Source organism: Dermacentor andersoni, chromosome 10 (assembly GCF_023375885.2).
Source record: "Dermacentor andersoni chromosome 10, qqDerAnde1_hic_scaffold, whole genome shotgun sequence".
NCBI lineage: Eukaryota > Metazoa > Arthropoda > Arachnida > Ixodida > Ixodidae > Dermacentor > Dermacentor andersoni.
The window spans coordinates 85,067,742-85,079,804 of NC_092823.1; the positions used below are offsets into that span (position 1 = coordinate 85,067,742).

General features: G+C 46.7%; 2 protein-coding genes across 2 annotated transcripts in view; one reads left to right on the forward strand and one right to left on the reverse strand.

The window, feature by feature from the left end:
• LOC126544201 (aldehyde dehydrogenase family 16 member A1-like) overlaps positions 1-12,063 on the reverse strand; it is a 77,716-nt gene that overhangs the window by 56,384 nt on the left and 9,269 nt on the right. The window contains exon 3 of the mRNA XM_050191437.3: positions 10,570-10,745. Within this exon, the coding sequence (XP_050047394.2) occupies positions 10,570-10,745 (176 nt within the window). The remainder of the gene's footprint in view (positions 1-10,569; positions 10,746-12,063) is intronic.
• Positions 1,130-3,902, forward strand: LOC126544194 (tigger transposable element-derived protein 6-like). Its single transcript, XM_072284930.1, has one exon. The coding sequence runs from the start codon at positions 1,355-1,357 to the stop codon at positions 2,945-2,947; it is 1,593 nt and encodes a 530-aa protein (XP_072141031.1). The 5' UTR covers positions 1,130-1,354; the 3' UTR covers positions 2,948-3,902.

The following is a 12,063-nucleotide window of genomic DNA, read 5'->3' on the forward strand; positions in this document are numbered from 1 at the left end:
ATGCTGCCACTGTGCTTGCATGGTGCAAGATCGTTTGCAATGATGAAGCAGCAGGCATCATCATCAACAAAAGTGCGCGGTTGAGAGGTTGCATCCCTGCGCACACCTCGCTGCCTTCGTGTCGCGTGTTTAGCGTCGGTCGCTTAAGAAGGTGTATGCTGTATCACAGTGCAATCCAACAATCTTGTGATATTTGACAGGGCCGGCGAATCATGTCGAGTTAAAGCGAAAAGGCTGAATACTGGTCCTGTAGGTTTGGTGTGCATCTTGCGGAAAGTAAAAAAAAAAGTCAATCATCAAGGACAAAAGTGGGGGGGTGGGTTCCTTTGAGACTTCATCACGCGAGTTAAAAAGCCAGCAGATTCCACGCCCTGCAGGAATCGATGTTATGCAAAGCAATGTGCGAGGAGCCTATCAACTTAACAAAACGACCATGAGAGCATCAAGACATAGGCAGCTGTTTCATGACTACATGACATGCATGTCATGACCTATCATTTATGTTCGTCATACACTCTTGTCATACTATGTCAATGTTGGTACATACCAAGTTAACGAAACGACCATGAGAGAACCAAGACATAGCCAGCTGTTTCATGACTACATGACATGCATGTCATGACCTATCATTTATGTTCGTCATACACTCTTGTCATACTACAGTGCAGTCCACTTATAACGATACCACATATAACGATATATCGGTTATAACGATGGGTCAACATGAGAGTGTCATTTTATGCATTAGGTCTATGGGGAAAAAAACCATTTATAACGATAGGTTATTCACCGCATATCGGATATAACGATCAAAATATTGTCGCCCAGATGGCTTTTCCCGTGCAAAATAATCGTAACATTTGCGTTGCTTAATTCCCTGAAACGAACGATGTCGAGACGAGGCGATGTTTACCTCCGTAAGTTCGTATCTGCAGCCATTACTGCGCAGCGCGTCTCGCCCCGCCCGCGCACGATTGAAACTTTTATTAGAAGGGATGGCCCGTGGCCTAAGATAGAGGTGGGGGTTAGGTGAAAGGAAGGATGCCTGCCTCCTTCGCAAAGGAGAGCAAAGCGTTGATTCTTCTGGTGGCATCTGCTTGAGGTGCGACCCAGTCTTCGTGCCCGCGCACGAGTAGGCGCAGCCAACGTTGGCGCAGCGCGGCACAAGATGGCGCTAGCTGCTATGCGCGTAGGCCACAGTCGCTCCGAAAGAGAGAGAGAGAAAAAAAAAGCAACAATCAAAGCGGCGCGGTAGCGCCCGTTCCGCACTCAGTCTCTCTCTCTCGCGATAGCAGACTGACGCCACCGAAGCAGCGTGCAACCAACGTGACCAACGGTACAACCCAGTTCGAAGATGGCGCCGACAAAGCGTAAAGCTGTGTCGCTTGACACGAAGATGGATATTTTGCAGGACTCTCGACGCGGCTTCAAGGTGAGCGCCCTCGTGAAGAAATATGAGCTCGCCCAGTCGACGATATCAACCATCTTGAAAACCGGGAGCACCACGATTGTGAAGGCAGGAGCTATCGGCGGCCATGCCGATCAGCGGAAAAGGGTTAGAGACCCTTTGTACGCCGATGTTGAAGAGGCGCTTTACCAGTGGTTCATCACAACCCGCGCGCATAATGTGCCTATTAGTGGGCCAATACTTGCCACCAAAGCGAAAAACTTCGCTTTTCTTCTGGGACGGCCAAATTTTGAGCCTGGGGGAGGCTGGATTCAGCGCTTTAAAGAGCGGCACGGAATCGTTTACAAAAACGTGGTAGGGGAAGCGGCGTCCTTGGACACAGAGGCAAAGCAGCAGTGGCTGCAGACAAAGCTGCCCAGCGTGCTGGAGCGCTACGCGGAGAAGGACATATATAATTGCGATGAAACTGCTTTGTTTTTTCAAATGTTGCCGTCGAAGACTCACGCTCTTAAAGGAGATCGATGCCCCGGCGGGAAGCACTCGAAACTTAGGGTGACCGTGCTGCTGTGCGTTAGCATGGACGGGAGCCATCGTCTCAAGCCTTTCGTGATCGGGCGATCAAAGAAGCCAACGTGCTTTAAGAATCAGCACATCCCGGTCCGCTATCGCAGCAACAAGAAGGCTCGGATGACCCGCGACCTGTTCGAAGAATGGCTGCTCGAGTTCGACAGTTTAATTGAAGGCCAAGGAAGAAAAGTAGTGTTGCTACTTGACAACTGTAGCGCACACAGCGTTAACCCGAAGCTAACATCTGTAGAATTGATGTTTCTGCCTCCGAATACTACGGCAGGCCTTCAGCCGTTGGACGCCGGCGTGATCGCCAACTTTAAAGTCCTGTATCGGCGGCACATGCTGGAGTGGCTAATTTTAGCCATTGACCGCGCAGCTCCTGGAACGTCGGGTCATGCAGACGGGCCCCCTGACCTGAAGATCAGCCTTTTGAAAGCCGTGCGCTTCGTTTACGGTGCATGGTATGAAGTAAAGCAGTCAACCATATACAACTGCTTCAAAAAGGCGGGCTTTGTGCGTCAGGACGAATTTCCCCAACCCACTGAGACCAACACTGTGGAAGCCGCCGACATAACCGAGTTCTGGGAGCTCGTTCCTACTGGTGACACAGGTGGTGCGTCGATGGAGGAGTTTTTGACTGCAGACAGTGCTGCCTCGTTCTGCGATGAGGTCACCGACGAGGCGATCGCCGAAGATGTGCTGTCTCGACAGACGGCAAAGTTGTGCGACGGTGGCGACGGCAGCAGCGACAGTGACAACGAGATTGGCAGTGGCTCCTTGACCCCGACCACGATGTCCACGCAAAGTGCACTGTCGTCGATCGACTCCTTAATTGATTTTATGCATGCCAAAGGATTGCCGCCAGTGTTCGCGCAGCAGCTGGAATCCATGCACACCGCGGTTGTGAAGCTGAAGCTGCCGCAAAAGCAAGTGCAGATTTCGGACTATGTCGGCGCGCCTAACCCTTGACACGGTCATTGGCGCTACAAATAAAGTTTGTTTTTCACAGCCGACTTTCTACATCATCTATTCTTTAGAGCAAGTAGCGAATTCGAGTTCGGAGCTGCAAAGGTATGTTCCGCGTTTTTTTTTTGTTTTTTTTTATAACTGCAGTCCAGATATAGCGATCATCGGTTATAACGATCATATTTTTCGTCTTTCTCGATATCGTTATAAGTGGACTGCACTGTACGTCAATGTTGGTACATACCAAGTTAACGAAACGACCATGAGAGAACCAAGACATAGGCGGCTGTTTGATCACCTACATGACACACGTCATGATATTCATGTCATGACCGATCATTGATGTTCGTCTACACTCGTCATATTATGCAAATTTTGCTACATACCAAGATGTAGGCGGCTGTTTCATGACCTACATGACACACATTTCATGTTCATCACTCTTGTCATACTATGCCAATTTTAGTACATACCAAGTTAACGAAATGACCATGAAAGCACCAAGACGTAGGTGGCTAGATAAAAAATTTAATTATGAGGTTTTACGTGCCAAAACCACTTTCTGATTATGAGGCACGCCGTAGTGGAGGACTCCGGAAATTTAGACCACCTGGGGTTCTTTAACGTGCACCTAAATCTAAGTACACGGGTGTTTTCGCATTTCGACCCCATCGAAATACGGCCGCCGTGGCCATGATTCGATTCCACGACCTCGTGCTCAGCAGCCCAACACCATAGCCACTGAGCAACCACGGCGGGTCGGCTAGATAGATAGATACGCACTGTCAAAGTGGCGAATGTTCGCCAAGAAATGTTTCGCATTTAATATGGTAATTCTGTCGGGGCAATGCAGGTACTCTGTGGATAAACAACTTGCTCTGCAGCAGGTCAGTCTTTCCTACACTGCATGTTGCAGCACAGATTTAACTGAATGCACTTGAGCACAGCATTGCGTCTTCCTAGCTGCAATACGAACGAAAACACTGCTAGTTGGTAAATATATGACCAGTGCACCAAGAGGCAAACAAACAGGCAAAGATGCAATAGACAGCGGCGCAATCACAACTAAAAGATTCACTATATGAATATACAGTGAAAACTCGTTTCATATTTCACAAAATGGACGAAACTGTCTGAATTAACCAAATGTCAAATTTTCGAATGGAGCAAGGAAGCAATTACCAATTGCTTTTATTAAACAGCATCCCATTATTTAGTAAAAAGAAAAAAGTGCTGCCCTGATTTCTATATTGCTAAAAATTAGCACAGAAGCTGCAGTTTCCATCACCTTTTGATTGACAAGAACTCTCAGTGGCAAGGGCTTTGAAAGAAGCTTCACAGCGTGGCAGTGGTGCAAGATAGTTAGTTAGTTGAATGGGGTTTATTGGCGCAAAAGCGGCTGAGGCTATGCTGCGCCAAACACGAGGTGTTTTAAAATCAAGTTTATGAAGGAAAAGGCTTTGTTAATCTATATTTTATGTAGAAATCCAGTGTCGTGTAGAAATTTACGGACGTCACATAATGGGACTAGCGGATCATCACCTAACATTAGAGCAGGGTGTAAAGGTATCTGTAGTTGATATAATTTGTGCAAAAGTGTTCGTCTGTGTGTTTCAGTCTGCGTACATGTGAGTAATATGTGCATAACTGTTAGTGGCTCTTGACATTTCTCGCATGTTGGTGTGTCTTCTTTGGTGAGTAAGTAATTGTGCGTGAGGTGTGTGTGCCCAATGCGTAGTCGGCATAAAACTACTTCGATGAACCGCTCCTGATGATAGCATGACTTCCACTCGCCAACTATGGGTTTCGTGAGATGTAGCTTGTTGTCGGCACAACGGTCCCATTCGCGTTGCCATTTTACCGTGAAGGCTTTTCTAATTGCACGGATGCTATCATTATATGGGAGTTTCGTGTTTGTAATATCTTTGTGTGCTGCCATCAATGCACATCTATCAGCTGCTTCGTTACCTGGTATCCCAACATGGCTTGGGACCCAACAGAAACGAATTGACCTCCCGTATTCGTTAAGCGCCAACATATTTAAAATGTCTCCTATCAGGGGTTCACACTCAGATTTCAGCTGTAGGGCCTTCAGTGTGCTTAAAGAGTCAGTGTATATGAGCGCATGTTTGTGTTTGTCAGTGATTATCTTTTTAACAACAACCCATATAGCGTAAACTTCGGCCGTGAACACAGAGGCGTGTTGTGGCAATCGGATACTTGTTTCCCAACTTTCTGTTACGGCCCCCACACCCACGTGATTTTTTGTTTTAGAGCCATCAGTGTAATATTGCATGTTATTTTGATATTTGTCCTGAAGTGCACGGAATTCTTGTATAATGTGTTCGTGTGGGGTGTCTTTCTTCTTTAAATGTGTCATTGTCCAGTCGCACAACTGTGTGAAATCATACCACGGGGCCAACCGTTGTGGTTTCTTGGCAACCTGGAGGACTTCGTGGGGAATGTCATAATCCCGACAGTATTGCTCATACCGCAGGACAAGTGGCCTAATCATGTTCGGTTTATTTGTGTAGTGTAAGCGTGTGTTGCATTGTGTGAGGATGTTGTAGCATATGTGTTGGGGTGATGACTGAATTTTGAGTACGTAGGAAAATGTGAGGAATGCTCTGCGCTGCTGTAAGGAGGGTTCATTACACTCGACGTATAAACTTGGAATAGGTGAAGTTCGGTAGGCACCACTTGCCAGTCGCAGTCCAAGGTTATGCACCGGATCAAGTCGTTGGATGTAGGATATTCTGGCTGAACCGTAAACCACGGAGCCGTAGTCTAAAAGGCTACGCACAAGAGACCGGTAAATACGTAAAAGACAGGTTCGGTCGGAACCCCAGTGCTTATGAGATAAAACTTTGAGGATATTCAATGCTTTATTTGCCTTAATCTTTAGTGCTTTAATGTGGGATAGGAAGTTTAGTTTTTTGTCAAAGGTTACTCCCAAGAATTTATATTCTTGTTTCACCGGCAGCGCGACATCATTCATTTTTAAATCCGGCTCTAAATACAACCCTCGTTTTTGCGAAAAAAGCACTGTAACAGTTTTCTGAGTAGAGAAGCGGAAGCCATTTTTCTCAGCCCACTCCATTAGTTTATTTATTGTTATCTGGAGCTGCCTTTCACATGCTCGTAAGTTTGAGGCGCGGCACGCTATTTGCAGATCATCGACGTATATGGAGTGCATAACAGAGGTGGGAATGACGTTGTTGACAGAGTTCATTTTTACTATAAAGAGTGTTGTGCTAAGTACGCAACCTTGTGGCACGCCGTTTTCTTGGATAAATGTGCGCGAGAGCACAGTGCCTAGACGGATTTGGAATGTTCTATTGGACATAAAATCAGCCAGACAGTTTAGCATTTTGCCACGGATTCCTAATGAGGCGAGGTCACGTAAGATTCCAAATCTCCACGTGGTGTCGTACGCTTTTTCTAGGTCGAAAAACACTGCCAGGCAGTGTTGTTTGTGTAAAAATGCTTCACGTATTTCGTGTTCAAGTCGGACCAGGTGGTCTGTCGTTGAACACCCTTTTTTATAGCCGCACTGGTGAAAATCAATGGAGTTCCGTGTATCAAGCATGAAAGTTAATCTTACATTTATGAGACTTTCGTATGATTTCGCCAAACAGCTTGTCAGGGCAATGGGTCGAAAGCTGCTTGGGGATGTGGGGGACTTACCTGTTTTTAAAAAAGGCACAACTATTGCGTTTTTCCAACTCTTTGGCATGCTTCCAGATTCAAATACTTTGTTAAAAAATTCAAGGAGAGCCTCTACGGATGCTTGGGACAGGTGTGCAAGCATGGAATAGTGAATCCTGTCGGGACCTACTGCAGTTGTTTTGCCAGCACAGAGGACCCTGTTAAGTTCTTGTACCGTAAATGGGGCGTTGTATTCATCCCTTGACATACAAGCAGTCGGTAGCTTCTCCTTTTCTGCTGACAGTTTGTATTTTGAAAACGTATTTGAATAATTAGCCGAGCTAGATATGTTATAAAAATGTTCCCCAAGTATATTCGCTTGTTCTTGTAGTGTTGTTTGAGTGCCTGAAGGTGTAGGTATCGGTATCGTGTATGATGAGTAGTCCCCCTTAAACTTCCTGACCTGTTCCCACATCCTTTTGGATGTGACGGTGCTATTAATTGTCGATACATATTTTTGCCAGGAAGATTTTTCTGCCTGTCTCCGGATATATCTAGCTTTCGCTTTGGCTTGTTTAAAATTTAGAAGGTTGTTATGTGTTGGGTACCTGCGTAAGATTCCCCAGGCCTTATTTTGCTGTTTTTTTGCAACGGTGCATTCATGTGTCCACCATGGATTAAGCCTTTTGCGAACAACGCCGGAAGATTGCGGAATGGCCTTTTCGGCTGCAGAAATAATACAGTTAGTAATTTTTTCATTAATTTCGTCAATGCTTAAATCTGTTAAAGTAAGCTCCTCCAGCCTGGCACTTTCTGTGAAAACAGACCAGTCTGCCATTTGTAGTTTCCAGCGGCGCGGTTTGTGAGATATAATGGGTAGCGTTGATGTGAGGTTGATTATAGCAGGTAGATGATCACTGCCATATGATGTCTTCAGTACATCCCATTTAAAATCGGTAAAAATGTCGGGAGAACAAAATGCTAAATCGATGCAGCTAAAAGTACGTGAACTCGGTGAAAAATGAGTTGGTGCACCTGATTTAAAAGACAGATGTTATTAGTCAAAATAAAATCTTCGATAAGTTGTCCTCTTTGGTCATTCTTATCGCTACCCCAAAGAGTGCAGTGAGCATTAAAATCACCGACTAAAACAAAAGGCTCCGGCAGCTGGTCAATTAAATCTTTCAAATCTCGAGTTGTGAAATGGCTATGGGGAGGAATGTATAATGAACAAACGGTTACAGTCTTAAATGACAAAACGGTGACAGCTACTGCCTCGTACGGAGTATTCAATGAAACGTTCCGTGTGGGGATGCCGCCTTGGACGATAATAGCGACACCTCCTGATAGACGGCTGGAGTGCTCGCGGTCCTTTCTTATGACAGTAAAACCTTTGAGAAAATGTGTATGTTTGGGCCCCAGGTTCGTTTCTTGAACGCAGAGTGCTACTGGTGATAACTTGTTTATGATGTCTTTGATGTCACCTAGATTGTGGATTAGGCCTCTGCAATTCCAATGAATGATAAAAGCCATCTTATTGGAATTGGGAAAAAAACTGATATGTGTGAGCTTACAAATTGTAGGTGACATGTATTTAAAAGCTGATTACTCTTATGAAGGGCGGTAACCGTTCAGGTTACCTTTCCCTTTCTCCCAGAAGTTATAATATGTTTCTCCTTCTGTGTGCGCTCCAAGGAGCGCGGGTCTTTTGGCGTCAATGACGCCGGGGTTTTTGGATCGACCTCCATCGCCTTTTCCGAGGCACTGGACGATCGAGAGCCAGGCGCCGAGACGCGCGTCTCGGGCCGTGGGGTACGCTTCAACTTCGGGCCCTGCGGCACTGTTGTCTGCGGGCCCGTATTCGTTGCTGGTGGAGCAGCACTGGCTACAGCCACCAAGGGGGCGGTTGGGGTTTCTACAGGAGTACCGGACGTGGACCCTGTAGATTCCTGAGACCGGTGTGGCGCTGCCCCCTGCCGCGTCACACTGGCATAGCTTGTTTGAGGTAAGTGCCCTAGCCTTTTCCTCGCTTCGTAGAATGATATGTTTTCCTTTACTGTGATTGCAATTATTTCTTTTTCTCGTTTCCAGCAAGGGTAACTTCGCGAGTAAGCGGGATGATCGCCCTTGCAATTGACACATTGTGCGGGAGCATTGCAGTTGTCAGATGGATGGTCGTTGGCACTACACTTTGCGCATGTTTCCTTTCCTCTGCATGATTGAGATGCATGCCCGAACCTCTGGCACTTGAAGCAGCGCCTTGGGTTGGGTATGTACGGTCTGACGTTGATTTTCAGATATCCTGCGTCGAGTGAACTAGGGACAGTGCTACTACCAAATGTCAAAATCACATGTTTCGTCGGGATCTGTTGGTCATTTCGTCGTAGTGTGATTCTCTGAACCTTAATTACGTTTTGCTCCTGAAATCCTTCGAGGAGCTCTTCGTCGCTGAGGTTCAAGAAGTCTTCTTCAGATATAACTCCCCTGCTAGTGTTGAGTGAGCGGTGTGGAGAGATTGTCACTTTGATGTCACCGATAGTGGTGAGTTCGGCAAGTTTTTCAAGTTGGTCTTTTTTGGTCAGTTCAAGGAGGAGGTCTCCGCTAGCCATCTTCGTGGCTTTGTAACCAGCTCCAATTGCATTTGCTAGGCATTTCGATACTATGAATGGTGACAGTTTTCTAACGGTGGTGTTGCCTTCACTATGAAGAACATGGTATTTCGGAAATGTGTCTTGGCTTGGTTTTAAAAAGAACTGAAAAGCTGCTTCGGTGCGACCTCTTTTCAGAGGCCGATCTGAAAGTCGCGGGAACGCTTCTGCCATTGGATGGATTCAAAATTCGGTGGCGGTGGTAGCCACCCACCACGGAGCCCAACAAGGGGACGCTACAGGCTCCAAAAAACCTGCAGACGCCAGCTATACAGCGCCACTATAACCTAATGTATATACCCAAGGTTGAATATATCACACACGGTTAACCCTGGCCACCGGGAAATACGTAAATAATAAGAAGTGAAGAGGAGACAGGAAAGATGAGAAAGTGGGAGAGAAAGACGAAGATCGGAGAGGAGGACAGGAAACGGCGACTGCCGATTTCCCCCGGGTGGGTCAGTCCGGGGGTGCCGTCTACGTGAAGCGGAGGCCAAAGAGGTGTGTTGCCGCCGCCGGGGGGCCGTAAAGGTCCAAACACCCGGCAATGGCTCAACCCCCAGGATCCCCTTTTCCCCGGACACGGCTAAGCCGCGCACGGCTACACGCGGGAGGGTCCGACCCTCGTGTGCTCGGGTACGTGGTGTCGCAACTCACCAAACGCCTGCTGACGCAGACGCCCCTGCGGGGGGTGGTGCAAGAAGCGCATATTCATGCGAGTAGAAGTACTTTTCTCTACTGTGCGCACATCAAGATTAATTTTGCACTAACGAGCTGGCTGCTAAGTAAGCAGCCATAGCAACGTAGCTGGTAGATTCGATGCCAGCATGCGGGCCACAGTAGAATCGCCTTTCAACCTTAATGCCGATATTGAGGGAACAGCACATCTCATTTGTAGGTGCAAACAAGTACTATGTGTGGGACGACTTTTGTTGACTGTGAAACATCTGTGACAGACTAATGCTCAAATCTGATTTGTCATCAGCGTCGGAGCACCACAAGTTTATATCAGGGTTTTACATGACAAAGACGTGCCGAGCTTCCCGGCGTGCTCCTCCTGTATGGGACCCGTTGAACAGGAACAGGGTGCCTCGATTTTTGCGACACAACTGTTGCTCACACCCAGACTGCACTGCGTACCTAGCTTCACTGAATGTCATGCTTGCATAACACTTTAATTAACCTTTGCACAAACAAAGAAAAGCTTCACCCAACATTGATTCCCACAGAAGTGCCAGATCCACCAATTAATGCAAATTTTCAGCCAACCTTCTTATTTTTACCGCAGGAACACCTAAGGAGTGAAGTGCCCCACAGCAGCTGTCTTACCCTTTGGCCGCGACGCCGGGAAGCGCTCGCTGAGAGTCATGGCAACACCGGCGCAGTGGTACAAGTACCGCACCATCTGTGTAGCCTCCTCCATGCTGAAGGGCAGGACCTTGCCCGACTGAAGGCTCTCCATCTCGCCAAAGCTCGTGAAGTGCTTCTGCACGCTGCGCGCCACACTGCAAGTGCACAGAGACTGTCAGGAGAAGTCACATAAAGGGCAACTGCTATTTCAGTTTGGCTAAACTGGTTATAAAACAAGCACTGCATGCTAATTGAGGAAAACTCACCAAAGCTGTAGGGTTGGTTAATTAACCTCATTCACAGCCTTTAAATAGAACTTATACCTACCGCCGCTGAGGCGGGCAATGTATCTACATGCAGCCAGTGTATCAGCATTATCTTTCAAATTTAATAAACCTCGTCGAACTCAGCATATCGCCCACTTTGATGCTGTAATTGTGTTCCTGAGCTGAGCAACACAATTTTTCTGTTCTTATGCATATAGATGCGTGGAAGCTCGTAAAGTAGAGCCGCTTAAAAGGACACTAAAGAGAAAAATTATTTGAGTGTTAGAAAGCTACCGTTCTGCAAGACCAAAATAAGCCCATTTTGCCGCAAGAGCAAGATACGGGTGGCGATGCCGAGCGAAAATTCCTACAATGGCTCGCAATGACAATGAAATTTGACGTCGCCAACTCAGGCCTAGTTAAACATGTTTTCGGTAAGTATTGACTACACTGCATTGTAAAGGAGTCAAACGCTAAACTTGAGAATTTCCAAGAGCTTTTACTGAAAAGCAAAAGCCACAATTCCAAATAGGGACTTTCACAGCCCTCCTCGCGTCGGTCATATTTCATTGTCTTCCTGGTTTGGCTATATAAGCTGAAAACTGCCAAATTTTTGTCCAAAGCATTTAGTTGTCAAGCACCCAGCCACAGTGTAAAAAATTATATGAGTGGTTTCAAATTTCTCAAATGAACAAAAGAATAGTGCTTTATTGTCTTCCATGGCCATTCTGTAGAGATCTAACATGCATTTACAGTAGCGCCGTTTGTTCCCACGGTGAAACTGGAGAATGCCTATTCTACCATATCCATGTGGACACTTGTCCTGACTGATCCAGTCTGCCATACTGTGGCTTAATTCATATCGCTGGTATCAACACACCTGTACCGGATTTACCACAAACCCTGCCCGTTCCCTACACCCGGGCCAACCTCGACCCCGACGCATATCGGCAGTGGGAATAGAACCCACCTACCTTCCCCATTGTAGACTAGAGCAGGACTCATTCAGACGCCCGTGCTTTTTCACTCGTCTACACCAGAGGTGGTTAAGACAAGTTACACCACGGTTTTATCCGTTTGGAATCACTGTGTGTGCAACGTCCCGTTGTGGAATGTTTTTAGCAGGCAACGCTGCAACAGTCATGTAGTCAAATAGTGCTATCATAGAAGCAATCTCACTGCATGTTTTGCAGGGCAATTATTTTTG